Source organism: Camelus bactrianus, chromosome 1 (genome assembly GCF_048773025.1).
Source record: "Camelus bactrianus isolate YW-2024 breed Bactrian camel chromosome 1, ASM4877302v1, whole genome shotgun sequence".
NCBI lineage: Eukaryota > Metazoa > Chordata > Mammalia > Artiodactyla > Camelidae > Camelus > Camelus bactrianus.
This window is the reverse complement of record NC_133539.1, coordinates 59,269,052-59,289,309: the sequence shown is the minus strand read 5'-3', so window position 1 is coordinate 59,289,309 and position 20,258 is coordinate 59,269,052. Positions and strand designations below refer to the sequence as shown.

Below are 20,258 nucleotides of genomic sequence, written 5' to 3'. Positions count from 1 at the left end.
TAGGATGTAAAGACCAATTATTTTTTCCAAGTTTTTTTTTTAATTAGAAAAGTTTTATCTGTTGATTAAGGATAATGGTGAGAGGGAAAAGGGAAAGAGATTAGTAGAAAAAAGAACTCACCCATACCTACTACCAAAGTACAGTTTCTCTTGGTACATTGGCAGGGCATGTTCCAGTCATTTAATTCTCTGTGTAGGTTTCATTTTCTGGTTTTAATTTATTAAGTTTGCTGTAAAAAAAAAAAACTTAGTCATAGTTAAATTGTCTACAGTTTTATATACTCCTTTTTTTTTGCTTAACATTTTATTGTAATTTACTTTTTGTACCTTTTTAAATAAGTTGTTAATACTGTTTAGTGGATGTACCATAGTCTGTGGTTAGACATTTAAGTAAGTTTTTTACTCCCATAACATGTCTCTAAATATGTTTATGGAAAAGCTTTTTGTATATTTGAGCTTATTTTCTTACATTGTAGTTTCCCAAAGTGGAAGTTTGTTTTAGTCCCAAAGTGAACTAAGTTTTGATGCCTTTATGCCATTTATATATAAACAATCTATTTTAGTCATGGCTTTATAATGTTCCCATTGTGCTCAGGGGAAATTCAGCTTACTCACTGGTAGTTTCTAACTCCATCCTGCAGATGTCATTTTCCAACATTTTTATTTGAGTTTATTATAGTTAATGCCTACAAGTCAATGCTCATGTTTTTGAAGGCTTAACTTGTTTTTTCTTTCTTTAGGAAGTTCAGACTGATGGTGACAACGAGTTTGCATCACAGGGTAAAACAACTTCTGTGAACTGTACTGATGATGTTCTAAGGAATTCCTTCAGTGCTAGTCTTGGAGTTCCATGTGGCCTGCCCCAAACTGACAAACCAGCTATTCCAAAATTTCAGCAGCTGGATCTTGCTAATGGGATTCTGCCACAACAAAGAGTTCCTAATGAGTCAGACCTACTAAAGTGTTTCCAAACATATATGAATCTGTTGCATTCTCATCCGGACAGTCAGACACACCGAAGTCCCACTCTATTACAGCCAGCTTTCTTGGCTACCAATGAAGAAAAATGTGCCAAAGAACAAATTGGAGAGGTTAGAGGTGAAGGAAAGGATTTAAACATACATGTGCGAGATTCAAGAAAAAAGGATGTGCAGAAGGCAAAAAACGTGAACCAGAGTGCTGAAAGAATTAGAACTATAAAGTATTTGTTGGGAGAGCTCAAGGCTCTGGTAGCAGAGCAAGGTAGATAAGTACTTTATAATTTTCTGTGGCATGTCATTATTTAAAATAATCAACATGGAGTTTGTGATATTTTCCATAGAACTATGTCTTATGCTAATAAGGAAATGAATTTTGTCTGTTTTATTCTTATTTTTTAGGTTTTGATCCCTCTTATTTCCTGTGAATTTGAAATGTACTAGGGAATATCAGTCTTTTACTTGCAAGTGTTTATTCATTCTACTTGAGTGAAAGGGACCTTGAAAAGATTCAGCCAAAGATAATTTGTAAAGATAAACTTTAAGAGGTTAGAGGACCCCTAGACATGATTAACTCCCTAGAATAGAATAACTTCCTATTTTAAAAAGGTGCAGAAATTTTCCTCTCATCGTTTCTTTAATAACCAACTGTTATAATGTTTAACAAAACTCACTTTGAGAGGGAATCCAAACCTTTTTATGCCCTTTTCAGTTTACTTTTGGGATTTTTTAATGCAATCAAGAAAAATGCTTAGGTGAAGTTATGAGATATTTGAGCCAGGTTGTATTCATTTGTTTTCTTATGTGTGTATGTTTTAAATAATGCCTTTAGCTTGGAGTGAGTTACAGATTTGTCATCCAAAACACACAGTAATTGATTGTGGAAGCACTGATTGAATACCTAATATCTTCAGACTGACAAAGAAATACCATATCTTAAAATTTATCTACAGGATTGTAGCAGTATTAATCCAGTGGTTTAATATATTAAAATTTCTTGTGTTTTCAGACCTTCAACTTACTACTGTTCTCTTAACCAGATGCTTAATCATGGTAACAGTAATAATAGTAACAATATTGGCTGTCATGTATTGAGTACTTACCATGTGGCCAGTACTATGCCAACTTAGTTTTATATGCATTATCTTAGTTTTATATGCATTATCTCATTTAATCCTCACATCAACCCTATGAGGTACTGTTATTGTCCCCATTTTACAGATGAGGAAACTGAGGCTTGGAGAACAGTGTTTCATTTAATCCTCCCAGCAACCCCATGAGGTACTTTTGTTATCTCCATTTAACCACGAAGAAACCTAGGCTTCAAGAGTTAAGTAATTTGACTAAGGCATATTGCTAAGTGGTGAAACCCAGGTCTCTGCCTCTAATGCTTATCAGCGAAACCACTCTACAGAGGATTGGTAGAAGTCTGCTCAATAATTGGGTACAGTTGTTTACTGTAGGCATGTAAACTTTTCATCAGGGTGTTAAAATACTCATGGACTTGAGTAAATTTTTGTAACTTAGAATATACTTTCTACCTCTTTTGGATATCAGACAGTTAATATTATATTTATTAAATGTTTTCAATTCACAGAAAATTTGAATAGACATGAGGGGACAAAAATAAAAGGACAGAACATCTAAAATCTACCTTCTACCTCTGCCTGTTTGCCACCTCCAAACCCGTCTACTCCCCACAATTAGTAATAAAAATGATGCTGCTTTTGATGCTACATCAAATGAGGTGTGGCTGGTTGTGTTAAATCTACTTTGTAAAATTAAACAATGAAACCTTATCTTGGTAGACCTTCCCTCAATATTTTGCCAAATTGAATTATCTAGAGTGAATTGTTTACTTATGCTAGGATCAGAGGTTGTATTGTAAATGTTAATACTATAATCAATTATAGGAAACCCTTTAGCAACTATAGGAGTCCAACAGAGTCTTTTGGTAAATGTGAACTAAGAGATATGTGTAAACCATCTTCCTACTAGACACTTGAATGGAAAAATCACTGCTATAATAATCTTGGCACTTAAGATTAATCTTTCATTACTGAACTTAATTTCTTTAGAATTCCTCTGGATAAGGACATACAGGCTGCAGGAAAGAGAAAAATAGGATTTGTATAATAAATTCACAAATAACTGAATTGAATTTGTTTATAGAAAGTATGAATGTATCTGAAACATTTTCTTTTTAAGTATATCCAAAAGCAATTTATAATATTACCTTTACTCATTTCTTCTGTCTTTTATAGAAGATTCAGAAATTCAGAGGTTGCTTACAGAATTGGAGTTGTGTATATCTCTGCTTCCAGCAGTAAGTGGAAATGCAAATATTCAGGTGGAAATAGCACTGGCCATGCAACCACTAAGAAGTGAAAATGCTCAGTTACGCAGGTAAGAATTATTCTATGAATTTTTTTGTCTCTGTGCAAAGATGTCCCATCGCCAGAACAAAAGTGCCTGATGACCTATCTAAGGCTTCATAAGGACGACAGATACACTATCTTACTGTGTTTCTACTATTTCTTCCCCATTTTCCAAACATTGCCAGCATCCTCTACTCTCCCATTACTTCTGCTCACTAGTACGTATTTTATACCACCTCTTTCACATCTGTTGTCACTTGGTTGGTAGTGAGTGGAGAGGAAGAAGTACCTCAGGGTACTACCAGGCTAGTCTAGGCTATGCTGCAGTAGCAAACTCCAAAATCTCAGTTGGTATAGCAGAGCAAAAGTTTGTCTCTCCCTCACACCAGGACCAGCATGGGTCCTCAGGATTTCATCCTGTGACTCAGGATTTAGGTTCCCTCTGTCTTAGGATCCACTGTCTCAGCATATGTTTTTCAGGAAAAAGAGAACATAGATGTGGCACACCAGCTCTTAAATGCTCATGTCCCCAGAAGTGGGACAGTCTCACTTCTCCATAGATTTTACAGGCTAAAGTGAAACTTACTGCCTTGCCTAATATAAAGATCTGGGATATGAAATTTTCTCATACTTCCCATATACTCCAGAAGGAAAGGAGAACCTGGTATGGGTGAACACTAGTAGCCCACTACACTTACACATAGGAAAAAAATCATTTAAATTCTTAGGTAATTTTTCTTTTGGCTCTCTTAAGTTAGGTTGAAATTATGGTCTTAATTTGTTTAGGAAAGACATAAACCAGGTACCTAATGTTGAAATACAGAAACCACTTACATGTTATCAATAATATCTTAACTTTGAACATTTCAGTGGTGATCACCAAGACCACTGCTCCAGTGTCTGTTTATCAGTATACTTTGGAGAGAATTGGAGCACATTTTCAGGTGCTTCTGCAGCACTGCAGCACTCCTGTGCCCTGGGAGGGCATTACAGTTACATGAGCTGTAGACATTGTACCAGATAAGAACTGCAAGGACCTGCATAAACATTCTTAAGAAACTAGAAAGCAATAAAATAGAATTTCTAGTTGGAGGATAGCTTAAATTCATGGATCTGGAGCCTGCAAAGGCACAATAGCTAGTGAGATTTGCTTGTTTAGGATTATTTCTCTAAAGATCATTAGTCTCTAGATACTATGATATATGATGGGGTTTAAACTCTAGTAATTTTGTCTTCAGTCCTGACCTAAGGGATTCCTATAGTAGCATTAGTTTTTCAAAATCAAAACTAAGTGTAAATAATAATAATAATAATAGCCAAACCTACTACTAACATTTATGGAATGTTTCTTATGTGCCAGGCTACTATCCTTTATATGTGCCATCTCTTTAAATTCTACAACAGCTCTATGAAGTAGATGTTATGTTATTCTTATTTACAGCTGAGGAAACCAAGGCACAGAGACATTATGTAACTTAACCCAAGGCTGTGGATCTCTGTAAAAGACAAGACTCAAACCTGAGCAGTTTAATTTTAGAGTGCATTGGGTTTAATTTCTATACTTCTAACTTGCCTCTGCTTGGAATTAGAGACTAGTTTATGCTTCACTGTTTAGCTGTTTTTTATGGAACAAAAGAATATAATCCATTTAAAATAAACGTGTATATTTTTAAAGGTATGACTATCAAATAATTAGTTTTTAAACAAGCATACCAGAACTTAGTCTCCACATATTATCTATTTCAACATTGTGACCATGGGAAATATCAGTGGTTGTTATTTATTTCTATTCCTTAGGACATTTTAGAATTGCTTTAGGAGCTAATTTATTAGCCACTTAAGAAAATGAGACTTACTGCTTTATTGGTCACTGCGTGTTTTTAATTTTTTAAAAAGATATTAGTTTGATGTCTAACTTAATTCTTCAGACTTGGCACCAAAGCTTTTTTTCCTTAATTAAATTAAATTTTATTTTTTTAAACTGAAGTATAGTCAGTTTATACTGTTGTGTCAATTTCTGGTGTATAGCACAATGCTTCAGTCATACATGAATATACATATATTCATTTTTGTATTATTTTTCACTGTAAGCCACTAAAGATATCCAATATAGTTCCCTGTGCTATACAGTATAAACTTGTTTATCTACTTTATATATAGCAGCCAGTATCTGCAAATCTCGAACTCCCTGTTTATCCTTTCCCACCCTCTTCCCACCCCCAACCTCCCATAACCACAAGGTTGTTTTCTATGTCTGTGAATCTGTTTCTGTTTTACATATAAGTTCATTTCCTCTTTTTTTTTTTTTTTTGGATTCCCCATATGAGTGATATCATGGTATTTTCTTTCTCTTTCTGGCTTACTTCTCTTAGAATGACATTCTCCAGGGCCATCCATGTTGCAGCAAATGGCATTATTTTATTATTTTTTATGGCTGAGTAGTATTCCATTAAATATACTGCAACTTCTTCATCCAGTCATCTCTCGATGGACATTTAGGTTATTTCCATATGTGTCTTGGATATTGTAAATAGTGCTGGTATGAACATTGAAGTGCAGGTGTCTTTTTGAATTAAGGTTCCCTCTGGATATATGCCCAGGAGTGGGATTGCTGGATCATATGTAAGTCCATTTTTAGTCTTTTGAGGAATCTCCATGCTGTTTTCCACAATGGCTGCACCAAACTGCATTCCCACCAACAGTATAGGAGGGTTCCCTTTTCTCCATACCCTCTCCAGCATTTATCGTTTGTGGACTTTTGAATGATGGCCATTCTGACTGGTGTGAGGTGATACCTCATTGTAGTTTTTGATTTGTATTTCTCTGATAATTAGTGATATTGAGCATTTTTTCATGTGCCTATTGGCCATTCATATGTCTTCATTGGAGAATTGCTTGTTTAGGTCTTCTGCCCATTTTTGGATTAGGTTATTTGTTTTTTTCTTATTAAGTCTTATGAGCTGTTTATATATTTCTGGAAATCAAGCCTTGTCAGTCTCATCTTTTGCAAATATTTTCTCCCATTCTGTAGGTTGTTGTTTTGTATTGTTTAGGGTTTCCTTTGCTGTGCAAAAGCTTGTAAGCTTAATTAGGTCTCATTTGTTTATTTTTGCTTTTATTTCTATTGCCTGGGTAGACTGCCCTAGGAAAACATTGCCGAGATGTATGTGAGATAATGTTTTGCTCGGCACCAAAGCTTTTTGGCTCTGTGTCCTTAGAGCACAAAGATTATATGGCATGTTACTGCCACTATGTACCTGACCTTCTAAAAGTGAAATTATTGAAAAATGAAGAATTTGTCAGATATGCTCTTTTTAGCAGAATGAGATTTCCAGAAGTATAAGAAGTTTCGTGTCTCTCTGGTAATCTTTATTTAAAAAGAGTTGTCTGTAATCTCCATTACAAATGAAAGTTGGAATGTGTAGGCTCATTCAAAAGTGTTTTGCAGAATTTTCAATCAAAGAAAATTTTTTTTCTTGTTTGGACATTTTGAAACTTCATGTTCCTTTTTAGCCAGAAAACTGATCTTTCAAGGACTTTTTCGGTGTTTATTGCCATCTTGTGGCTTAAAAAAAAATAGCTAGCTGCATTATTTCTTTGGCATTTGGGGCTGCACTGTTTTTATGTGGAACTCCTGACGCAGTACTTAACATTTAGCTTTCCTGGTTCCTACTCACATAATGTCAGTAGTGCCCCATTCAAGTGTGACCACCAAAAGCCCTGGCACATTCCAAAATTTTCTAGATGAGGGTTGGGGGTTCCAGTTAAGCTAGAGAGTACCTTAATATTTAAAGGGCAAGTTGGAATTCATGACCATTTCTTGATTTTAGACTCAAATACAAGACCATTTGGTACCCATACAGAACAAAAAAATGAAATGGAAGTGAGTAGAAGGAGCTAGGGTGTGGCATTCAGTCTTTTGGCCTGATAATTTGACATATGGTAACATGATTCTTCCAGATGGAAGTTACTAGAGGAAGAATATATTATTTTTTTAATTTCATTTTATTTTTGTGTTAGAGGATGTAGAGGGAGAGCCAGTGAGTTAGGATTTAGACAGGCTGAATGTGTCATTTAGACCACCTAGAGATACGTGTGGTGTGAGTCAAGCCACGAACAAGATCCAGGATAGAAATGTAAGCTTGGGAGTTGTTCACTGAACACAGTTTTACTGAGCGTTTGCTATTTATCTGGCACTGCTGTAGGCACTGGAGATGGTAATGATTGAAAGCAAGTGATTTGTTATCAGCATATAAATGGTAGACTTACCAAGAGGGTGTGGACTGTGAACACAGCCAAGGGTGAATTACTGGGCAGTAACAGCTTTTTAAGGAGAGAACACAGGAAGAGGAGCCAGGGAAAGAAACCTGAGGAGCAAATGGGGAGGTAGCAGGAAAACTGGGAGAGAGGGATGTCACAAAAGCTACAGGAAGGAAGAATTTATGGATCTTTGTATAACATTCAAAATAAAGAAATTGACCAAAGGGACAAGGATAGGTCACGAATAAACATCACAAGACAAATCACCCAAAGAAAACCTATGAAAGCTTGAAACAATATTCTGTAGTTTCAAGGAAATTAAAGGTGATAGAGTATGTCTTAGAAGCAGGAAGAGAGAATAACTAATATGTATAAAAATAAACAACAAGTTCATACTGTATAGCACAGGGAACTGTATTCAATATCTTGTAGTAACTTATGGTGAAAAGAATATGAAAACAAATATATGTATGTTCATGTATGACTAAAGCATTATCCTTTACACCAAAAATTGACACAACATTGTAAACTGACTATACTTCAATAAAAATATATATATACCAAAAAAAGCAGGAAGAGAGATTGAAAAAGATAGAGTACTTAAAGGAAAAAAGACAAAAGGAGAAGAAAAATAGATTAGGTGAGCACAGGAAAATAAGATAGAAAAGCAAAAACTATTACAAAAATGAAAGCCCTGTTGGAAACAACAAAAAAAATGAGCATCAAACAAACATCAAGTCAGGAATATTATATTCCATTAGAACTTAAGCAATATGAAGGCTGAATTTTGTTGTTTTGTTTTTTGTGGTTTGCTGCCCCCCAACAAATCTCTCTGTTTCATTTGCCACTATTCATAGTTCAATGTCTCCTATAAGCCTTAGTTTATTTCTCTTCACAAACCCTTTAAATATTTTTATTAATTTATTTTTGTTGTGGTATAATATATGACAGTATTTTTTTTAACCATTTATAAATGTACATTGCTTTGGCATTAAACACATTCACAATACTGCGTAGCAATAACCACTACCTGTACCGAAAACCTTTTCATCCCCGACATAAAGCCTGTACCCATTAAAGAATAAGTCCCCTTCTCTTTTCCCTCAAGTCCCTGATAACCTCTGTTCTCTTTTCTGTCTCTGTGAACCTGAGAAGGCTGCATTTTCATCTTCTTTGTTAGCTCCAATGCTGAGAATTGTGCCTAGCACTCACTCTAATAAATATTTGTTGAATGACTGAATGTGGTAGATAAGTTTGAAGAATTCATACAAAACAGAATAGAAAAAGATTGATCTAAACATTATTGAGAATGTGTGATACATATGGAAGAGAAAGAAAAGAGATGCAAAATTGGCGTAATTAGTGTTTCTGGAAAAAAGAGGAGAACAAATAGGTTAAAGATAATATTAAAAGATATATAAATAAGAGGAAACAACTAATCTACAGATCTGTGTCAGCAGATAATAGGGTATACAACTGCTCAGGAAAACTATGCAAAACAATCAACACCAAGATGTAAGGTAAAGTTACTATACCTTAAGGACAAAAAAATTTAACTTAATAGATACTCAAAAGAAAAGCCATTCATAAAGAGAAAAATATCAAGCTGGTCCCAACCTTTTCACAGTAATATTCATTGCCAGAAGATTATAGAACATCATTTACCAAGTTCTGAGGGAAACAAAGTATGCCCCAAGAATCTCACATGTGGTCCAGCAATCCTTTTAGTGTAAAGGCAATAGTCATACTCTAAAGTGTGCAAGAACTTAGGAAATACAGTCCCCTTGGACTCTTAAAAACAAAAAGATTCTGGAATGAAAAAGTCCATTCAACCAAGAGATGAGTTCAAATAAAGGAGTAGATTAGAGATGAACATTGAATCTATATATGAACTAAGACAACTGTGAGATTATGGGCTCAGGCTAGAATGTGTTAGTAATAGTGACAATAAAAATTCCAAAATCAATGTTTTTCATTTTTCATATCCATATTTCCTTTATTTTAGGCTGTTTAGGAATAATTTTTTCTGAAGTAAAGAAATATTTGCCTAAAGTTCATTAGTTCTGGTTTCACTTGTTACTTTTCTTTCAGTTGAAATCATGTAATCCTAAATTCAATACAAAATATTTTAACATAGTATTTGTAGTATCATCTCACAATTTAAAAATACTGTTTAGCTAATTTTTTTCTGTCTGTATATACTAGAAAAATGTCTGAATCATATTCAGTATTATTTCTGTTCAGTATTGTGCTAGAGTTTCTACCCAGTGCAATAAGGCAAGGAAAAGAAATAAAAGCCAGCCCACATTGAAAATGAAAGTAGTAAAGCTGTCTTATTCACAGATGACATCATAATCTTTGTAGAAAATCCTATGGAATCTACAAAAAAAGCTACTGGGATTAATAAGTGATCTTAGTAAGGTTGCAGGATATGAGATCAGTATACAAAAGGCAATTAATTATATTTCCGTGTACTAGCAATGAACAATTTGAAATGAAATTTAAAATCAGTACTATTTATAGTAGCATCAAAAATATGAACAGTTCAGGGATAAATTTGATAGAAGATTTCTAAGACTTGTACACTGAAAACTACAAAACATTGCTGAGAGAAATTAAAGAAGACCTATGTAAGTGAGAGATAAACCAGATCCTCTGACTATAAGATTTACTGTTGTTAAGATGCAGTTCTCCCCAGATTGATCTGTAGATTATGTGTAATTCCAGTGAAAACCCCAGCAAGTTTTTTGTAGAAAGATGATTCTAAAATTTATATGGAAGATAAAGTCTAAAATAACCAAAACAACTTTGGGAAAGGAGAATGAAATTTTACTGTCCTATTTCAAGACAAGTTACAGTTTACAACTATAAATTATAGTAATCAAGACAGTGTGGCATTAGCATAAATATAGACAAATAGATCACTGAAACAATAGAAACAAACTTGCACATGGATAACTTATTTTTGACGAAGATGCCAAGGAAATGCAATGGGGAAAGAATAATCTTTTCAGTAAGTAATGCTGGAACAATTGGAGAGCTGTACACCAAAAAAAAAAAAAAAAAAAAAGGAACCTCAATCTTTACTTTTACACTGTATGTAAAATTAATTTGAAATGAATCACAGATCTTAATATACAAGCTAAATTTACAGAACACGGGAGGAAGACTTAGTTACTTCGGGTTGGGAAAAATTTCTTAAATACAACAAAAGAACTAGAAAAGAAAAAAATGAATTGGAATTCATCAACATTTAAAACTTTGGCTCTTCAAAAGACACTAAAAATGAAGAAGCAGACAATAAACAAAATATTTGCAATCCATATGTCTAGAATGCTTAAAGGATGGTTACAGCTCAATAAGACAAATACACAGTTTAAAAATGGGCAAAATATTTGAATACTTTGTCAAAGATACATAGGTATCAAAGAAACACATGAAAATATGCTCATTATCATTAATCATTAGGAAAATGCAAATTAAAACCATGATGAGATACTACTACATACCCACTAGAATGAGTAAAATTCAAAAGACCACACCATGTGTTAGTGAAGATGCTGAGGAACTGAAGCTTTCATAATTTGCCGATGGGAATGTAAAATGGTACAGCCACTTTGGAAAACAGTTTGGCAGTTTCTTAGAAATACAAATACACCATATGACCCAGTCATTCCGCTCCTAGGTATTTACCCAAGAGAAGTGAAAGTGTATGTGCACACAAAAACTTGTTCATGTGTATTCATAGTAAACAACCCAAATGTCTGTGAACAGGTGAATGGATAAACAAATGATGGTACATTCATACAGTAGAACACCACTCAACAGTAGGAAGGAAGGACCTATTGGTATGTGCAACAGCATGGGTGGATCTCAAAATGATTATGCTAAGTGAAGAAACCAGGCTAAAAGTATATATTGTATGCTTTCGTTTACAATATAATTAGATAAAATTCTAGAAAATGCAAACTAATTTATAAATCAGTAGTTGTCTGGCAAGGGAATGTTATTAAATGGACCTGAGGAAACTTTAGCGGGTGATGAATATCTTAATTGTGTTGATGGTTTCACAAATCCTATGTTAAACTTACCAAATTATGTACTTTAAATATGTACAGTTTATTGTATATCAGTTTTATCTCAAAGCTGTATTTTATTTGCTTATTTATTTACTTTGGGGGGGAGGTAATTAGGAATAAAGCTATATTTTAAAGAATGATTGGGAAAAAAAGAAATGCTTGTCTAAATGTCAGCAGTTCTTCCTTTCCTTTGTTAAAATCAAGTAAACGTAAGTATAAAACACAATATTTTAAAATAATGCATAAAACATTATCCGTTTTTAAAAGACATCTTTTATGTTTTATCAAGTATTACTTTAATAAAACAATCATTTTTTAAAAACCTGGCCCTGAAAGCTGAGGATGTGAGGGAAGAGAGTAGCTAGTTCTACAGTTAGGTTGGAGGGAATGTTTTCTTAATACAGAAGCAATTTTATTATGCTCTCAACTCAGGCGCATGAACTAGCAAAAGAGAAGAGAAGGGACATACAGAATTGTCAAGCAAATCTTCTGTTACACAGTTGGTGTGTAAGAGGACCTGCTGTTTTTCTGGAAAATACCAAAAGAAGCATTCCAGTTGAAGTTATGAAGTACCAGTCTATGCCGCCTTTTCTAGATCTGCCCTCTTTGTTATAAAGGAGAAGCCTTTTCAGAAAAGCTGAATTTTATTAAAACAAAGATGAGGTTGTATTACACTGTTGTTCTGTAGCTTGCTTTTTTTTTTACTTTATATGATCTCTTGGAGAGCTTTCCATGTCAGTCTCTTTTTTTTAATACCTGTGTATTAGTATTTCACAGTATGGATATATCATAATTTATACAGCATTTTAAATTATTTCCAACTTCTCACTATTAAATACTGCTATTGTGAACATCCTTGTTTATATCGACAAGATTATGGATGTTTTTGCACATATACAACTATTTCTGTGGCTTAGAGCTAGAATTATTTTGTCACAGATTATGAGCATTTTACATTTTGTTGGATAATGCCAGAATACCATCCAAAATGGTTATACCAGTTGACTCCTATCAGTTGAGATAATTCATTTCCATATACTGTCACCAACAAAAAGTGCTATGTCCTTTTATTTTGTCAATTCTATTGCCTTAAAATGCCTCCTGTTTTAAATTTTTATTTCTTCATATTAGTGAGACAGCATTTTTCGTATGCTTATAGATGATTTCTATTTTATTTCTTATGTGAATTTCCCATTCTTGGTCATATTTTACTGCCTTTCTTACTGATTTGTAGAAGCTCTTAAATGTTACAGACCTTTTGTCTGTTACATGTGCAGCAGGTATTTTCTTTTAGGCTGTATTAATTCTAGAGCAAATTTCAATTTTTGATATAGTTAAATCTTTTATTTTCCTTGGTGGTTGCTGGATTTTGAGTCTTGCTTAGGAATGCCTTTCCCTCTTCAAGGTTACATAGATTTCCACCTAAAACTTGTATAGTTAGATTTTGTTTGTTTTTGTATTTTATGTTTAGTTCTTTGATCCATTCTGAATTAATACATACAAGTGATGTGAGGTAGGATCTATCGTTTTAGATTCTGTAACAAAAATACTTTAGTGCAGAGTATTTCCAGGTAAGTAATTCTGGAAAGATACTAGAGAACTTTTTTTTAGTGTTAACTTCCTAGAAGTTAAGAAAACACTTGTAGTTCCTTTTGTATGTTCCTGTTTGTGAAGCAGCTACGTATTTTGAAGTTCATTGTGGGGCAAAGTTGTTGCTTATTAGCATTCTCTTCACCTAAATAAAGCCATTAACTTTTACATCTAGCAAGGAAATTAGTAGAAGCATAGATTTGTGTTTCCCAATGTTTTCACTGTGTGACAAACCAAGCAGATAGATGTCTTATAGCAGTCAGTCCCTGTAGGTATTCTGGTTCATGGTTATGGCAGATCTTTTAAAAAGTAGATGATTCCTACAGTAATAAAAATACCTCCTGAGAAGGAAAGCAGAAGGAAATAGCAAGAGGAGATTGGAATAAAAGAAATAGAAAAAAAAAAACAAAAAAAAAAACCAAGGAAATCACTGAAAAGATACAAAAACAAAATAGGGAAGAAGAAAAAAAGTTAACCTTTTTCTAGTGAGGGGAGGTTTTATGCTATCCCAGGCAATCTTTTAAAAATTATCTCAGGCCTTATAATAATAGTGTGGTTTTGTTGTTTGTTTTTTGTCTTTTATCTGGAGGATAAGATGGACTTGTGCTGCCCTAGTGGATGCCACTGTTTGTGTGTGGTGTGTTTTAATTTGCTGCCAGATGTATACAGTTAAATGAGCTGGGGATTCTTGTACTCATGTTTCTTCATTATTTTATTTAGGCAATTGAGAATTTTGAACCAGCAACTTAGAGAACGAGAAAAAACCCAAAAGGCATCTGGTTCTTTGGAATGCAACCTTGAATGTAGGTAAAAGGACTTGAAGCATTGATGGTAAATTCTTTGTGGCTCTAGAAATCTTGATAAAGTATTGAGGTTTCCTAATTACTTTGTCTAAAGTGGACTTTTAAAAAAAAATAAATATTTAAAAAGTAGGAATAATACTCCATATTAAAATTTAAAATAGTGCAGAAACACAAAAATAAAAGACTTATGCTATCACTTCCCAATAATACACCCTTATTTTTTTAAAAGGCTGTATTTTCTTTCACCTATTTCCTGTTCATATATAATTGATTTATTTCACAAATACTTACTGAATATCTACTAATAGATAGGCGCTAATAGAACTATGTATATACTTTTTCTTTTGTAGAAATGAGATGACACTGTATACAGCTTGCATTTATTCACTTAATATGTAGTAGATATTTTTCTCTATCAAAATACAGAAATATGTTTCTATTTAAGAACTACGTGGTTATTCTGTTTATGTAGTTCAATCATAATGTGTTTAAAACCCTCTCCTGACAGATGTCTACATACTTCCCCCTTTTCCAAAAACAAATAATCCTGCAACAAAAGTCCTTATACATATGTCTTTATGCACGTGTGAGCGTTTTTGTAGATTACAGCTGTAGAATTGCTGAGTAAAAGGGTATATACTGTTGCAGTTTTGACAGATATTGCCAAATTGTCCTTATGGATCATACAGTTTAAAGTAAAAGAAAAGAAAGAGAACTAATAGTACCAGAGAAAAAGATGAGAACTTTTCTTGGGAACTTTTCCTAAGCCTGACGAAAACTCAGATGCCACAAAGGAAAGATTAATAAAATATGTCCCAGAAATTTTTTCATTTTCTGCAGAGCAAAATTATAAATACTTCAAAAAGCATGAACAAAATGGGGGAATTTTTTGGTACTACATGATGTGACAAAGGCTTTATTTTCCTAATATATAAAAATATCTCTTACAAAGGAATAAAAAAAACAGAAGCACCCAACAGAACACACTTCATAAAAATGTTCAACTTCACCAGAGTAATTTTGGAAAGGATCACTCTGGTTCCATTATGAATAAACGATGGGGAGGAGTGGGAGAGAGGAGGCCAAGATGGGAAGTGAGGAGATCAGTGGTTGCCATTCTAAGTAGCTTCTCTCTTTTTACTCTCTGCCATTTACTTCTTGTTTCCTTGAGAGCACTTATTACTATTCATACTTACTGTTTGCTGTTAGCTCCATGAGAACAGGAACCACATCTCTGCTGTTCACCACTGTATGCCGGGATTCTAATACTCCCATGTAGTAAGCCTTCACTCAAGGCTGCAATTACTAAGTGAGTGGTGCCATACATTTTTATAGCCATCATAAAGGATGTGATATACCTATCTGCTGAAACATAACAATCAAAAAAAGGCAAGATTAGAAACTGTGGGTATATTATGATTCATTTATGTTTAAATATATGTCATATACAAAAGTATTTTCCAGAAAGACATCAAAGTTAATACTGATTGCTTCTGGGGGGAGAGTGGAGGTGAGATGGGAGAGAGACTTTTCACTGAGAATCATTTGGTATTACTGGTGTTTCATGGTGTTTTTGAATTTTTTTACTTTGTGCGTGTATTATTATTTCATATAAAAAGGTAAAAAATTTAGTGCCCCAAATATCAATTGGAGAAGAAAGATATGACTTCTGCCAATCAACTTTTAAAATACATTTACATAGACCTGCTCAAGCATATAATTGTTAAGCAAAATCAATAAATTCCAAGCCTCTTCTTTTTTAAAAACAGATCTTTTCCAAGTTTATACTTTTTAAATTGGAGTAACAATTATTTGATCTATTTTGTCCTACAGTGTTTTCTCTTCAGTCATTGAACAAGTCCCTGCAAAATCAATTACAGGAGTCACTAAAGAGCCAGGAATTACTACAGAGTAAAAATGAAGAGCTTTTAAAAGTAATAGAAAATCAAAAAGATGAAAACAGAAAATTTGCTGGCATATTTAAAGAGAAAGATCAAACTTTACTTGAAAATAAACAGCAATTTGACATTGAGACAACAAGAATGAAAATTGGTATGTGTTTCAACTATGGTTATGGTCACTTTTTTTAAAGTAATAAGGAAACTAAGACTTTTTTGTTGTTTTAGAATTGGAGGAAGCCTTAGTCAATGTGGAAAGCTCCCGGTTTAAATTAGAAGCTGCTGAAAAGGAAAATCAGATATTGGGAATAACCTTACGTCAGCGTGATGCCGAGGTGACTCGACTGAGAGAATTAACCAGGTAATATTAACCTCATTTGAATAACTTAGGCCTTCTGTTAGATGTATTTATAAACTTCAAAATAATTTCAGACTTGCCCTCTTACCCCTATCTTTTTCTCGATGTGTTTGCTCATTTCTAATGATGTTTTCTTCTGTTCCAATTAAGTTAGTTTAAATTCCAAACATGGCTAAATGCTTTTTTAAACCACATGACTCCAGGAAAAGGGCTCTGATGAGCTGAAGACTTATTTAGCAAAATGGTTAAGAGTTCTGTGTCTCTGAAGCCAGAGAGACCTGAGTGGAATCCCAGCTCTACCATGTATTAGCTGTATTACTTTGAGCAAGAGATAGTTAACCTTTCTAAACCTTAGCTGTAAAGTGGAGACATGATTAGAGTTGATGGGAGGACTAAGAAATAATTCATGAAAAGCACTTAGCACAGTAAGCCCTCATTCATATGATCTTGGGTAAGTCATTTAGCCTCTCTGAGTCTCATTCATTTCATCAGTAAAATGAGGGAGTTGGCAGCAGCCCCTAAGATACCTTGGTTCCTTAACATGTCTTATCTCAAATAAATAAACCACTTTGCTCAATTTTTGTGTGATACGCACTTATCAAGTTCAGTTTTCTCTTGAGAGTTGTCAGGAATTGGATTTTCAACTAATTTTGTAAATCCTTGAGAAGTTGGTTATTTTAGGCCTTAATATCATCAAATCTGACCGTGCCTTTGAGTGATCCTGAAAATGTATAGTTCCAAATATAAAACAGTCCTAAATATAAAACAGTCTTCTTTGTATTTCACATGAGAAGATCCATTTTGAATTATAAGCTTTTTTCCCCACTTTGAATTATAAACTTTTAGGGAAATAGATGAAATAGTTCTATATATACATATATAATAAATGTATATACATATATTATATATGTATATATAATAACTTAGTTTTATAAACATTTGAAATGACTTTATATAAGCTATGTTAATATAGAAATATTACTTTTTTCCCACATTCCTCTTTCACAGAATAATTTCACTCAAACTTTTATCAAACAGTGAGAAAAGCAAAATATACTTTTATATCCATGTAGGGTTATAATTAGCTAGGCTCTAGTCAGAGTTTCTAAAATGTTGGCTTATACCACTCTTGTTCAAAGTGAAGTGATTAAGAGAGTGTCCCTTCTTATGAAAGCCCTTGTAAGGTCTCCAAAGAAATGTTTTTCTAAGGAGTAATTTTGGAGTAAAAACTCTGTTATTTTTAAGTAAGTATGGTAAAAGAAACCAGTCATATTGTATGATTTTATTTATAAGAAATGTCCGGAGTGGCAAACCCTGGAAACAAAAAGTAGATTAGTAGTTGCCAAGGGCTGGGGGAAGAGGGCAAGAATGCAGGGTGACTGCTAATGGTACAGAGTTTCTTTTCAGGGTAATGAAAACGTTCTGAAACTGGGAAGAAGTTATAGTTGTGAAACTCTATGAACATACGAAATGCCCACTAGGATGTACACTTTAAAAGGGTGTATTTTATAGTTTATAAATTATATCTCAATAAGCTGTTTTTTAGAAGTATATATGGTATGCAATTTGAAAAAGAGAAACAGAGCAGTCAACATGGTCAGGTTCCATGAGCAATTCTTAGGTGTCACTGGGAACATCTCCTCATTCTAAGGGGCATGGTTGTTGGCCCCAAGCAGGAAATAAAGCAGAAGATCTAGTTTCCTGGGAGTTTTTTCCTACAGTCTTTTTCTTCATACTGCTAAATCCAGCTCCTTTCCAGGTGTGACATTAGAAGCTGATTTTTTTTTCTGTATATATATGTGTATACAAATATATATATATATATTTTATTTAAAGTATAGTCAGTTTACAATGTTGTGTCAATTTCTGGTATACAGCATAATGCTTCAGTCATACATGAACATACATATATTCGTTTTCATATTCTTTTTCACCATAAGTTACTACGAGATATTGAACATAGTTCCCTGTACCATACAGTATGAACTTGTTGTTTATCTATTACATATATATTGGTTAGTATCTGTAAATCTTAGAAGCTGATGTTATCTTTTATTTGTAGAGTTCTTGAATTTTTTTTTCAAAGTCTTCTCTATTATTTTATTTGTCCTCATTTATGGAGGAAAAATTTAAATATCTGCATTTCCATGGGGAAACTGGGGCCATGCAAGTTAAACAGTAATAGAGTTAAGTAATAGTACAATTATTCTAGAAATTAGTATAAGTGGAATCCCAAAGAAATGAAGGGACTTACCTGACTTTCATGATTAACTTACTTGGGGCCTGAGCTGGGACCTGCACCAGGACTTCAGGTTCCCTCTTCAGCCTTGCTTCCTGTTTTGAAGAGGATAGCTTCTCTCTGAGACAAGATGACCCGTTATTGAGAGATTCTTCTGTCTTTGTAAGAAGATACCTTAGTACCTGCTCATTCTTCCAAATGACACAGTCTGTCTTTTCCAGTGTTCTTTAGGAATGAGTAATGATTTGCATGCTAATTAGAGCCTTAACATTACTCTAACATAGAAGCATAGGAACTGAGAAAGTTCATTAATTCTTATATATTATCTGCTTTTAGAAAAGACTATGTGGGATCAGATATTTTGTTCTCCTTTTCTGAAGACTCTCAAGAACTTTCCTGTCAGTTTTTTTTTTTTCCATTGTTGTCAAGGATCTTTTCTATTTATGCTGGGCATAAATCTTGCCTTGTGACTACTAGCTCACCTATTAGTCCGACTAACTGGACTCTAAATGGTTGTAGAAACATAGTGGACAGGCTTAGCACAGTGCTTTGTAGGGGTGGGTACCACCACTGCATTTTCTGAAGACTCAGTAATAGCTTCAAAATGCTAAGTATACACATTGATGAAAATTTTTGTTTTGTCCTTTAAATTAAAAAGCAAAATAAACACACACAAATGCTCTTTGAGCTCAGTTGTATCAAAATTCACCCACATTCATGATTTGTAATATGTTTGGTGGCACCCTATGCAATTCAGTTAATTAGGAACATCTCCAGTACTATAGCTGGGCTACTGTGACTATTTAAATTTTATTTTTGACATTAGAGAGTAAAGCAGTGACATCTGACAGTACAGATGAGTCTTCATGCTCCTCTCCCCATCTCTCCTCCTGTAGCTGTACACCTCAGTCAGATAGGTGTATGTTTTTTGTATGTGTTAAATAGGCTCTTAGAGATTTTGCAAAATTTTTAAATGCCTTTCTCAGACTAGAAGGATAATGGGGCTAGAAGTTACACATACAAGTTCTAAACAAATTTCCTAAACCATCTCTTTCTTCTCCAACCTTCAATAATTTCAAAATACATCTTTATCCTTTTTTTTTAGATTTTACCCTAGTAACATGTTATAAAACCATTAAAATGTGTGGGAAATTAATATATTTTTCAGTAAGTAAATGTAAATATTCTAATAGTGTCTAAGAGCACTCTTACAAGTGCTGATAGTTGTATAAATTACTGTATTTTTTAAGTAGCCAAAAAAGAACATTACATTTCTTATTATGAAAATATGCCAGTTTTCTAAGCATTAAAAATCAGTGTGTATAGCTAAGTCTTATATAACAGAAACATGAATATATTCACTTTGTAGCTATTCAGGTACTTGTATTACTGCCTTTAAAATTTTGACATATTTTTATCTCTTTACTTACAGAGTTTTCTATTAATTTCAAAGACAGTGGTGTCACATTTTGTTTGCACATGAGAAACTTAGTGATTGATACTAAATTCCAGAGATTCAGATCTTACTACATTGTCCCTTCCTTCCTTTCTGTATTGCAGATTTTGTACACAGCAAAGATAACATTTTTATTTAAGTCTGGAAAGGAACTTCAGCATAAGTATTTCTTTTCTAAAAATAAAAATTCCAGTATGCCGTCTGATTGAATTAACTAGTG

At 33.5% G+C, this 20,258-nt stretch overlaps 1 protein-coding gene across 5 annotated transcripts in view; it reads left to right on the top strand.

Annotated features, from left to right (window-relative positions):
- The window catches only part of CCDC14 (coiled-coil domain containing 14), a 36,796-nt gene that overhangs the window by 13,901 nt on the left and 2,637 nt on the right, over positions 1-20,258 (top strand). For 3 of the 5 annotated variants that reach the window (XM_045507211.2, XM_010970919.3, XM_045507210.2), the window contains exons 8-12: positions 741-1,242; positions 3,242-3,383; positions 14,005-14,087; positions 15,921-16,139; positions 16,214-16,346. In XM_045507211.2, coding sequence (XP_045363167.1) covers positions 741-1,242; positions 3,242-3,383; positions 14,005-14,087; positions 15,921-16,139; positions 16,214-16,346 — 1,079 coding nt within the window. Of the gene's footprint in view, positions 1-740; positions 1,243-3,241; positions 3,384-14,004; positions 14,116-15,920; positions 16,140-16,213; positions 16,347-20,258 lie in introns of those variants that run through there. The other 2 variants (XM_045507209.2, XM_045507212.2) reach the window with 2 other exon arrangements.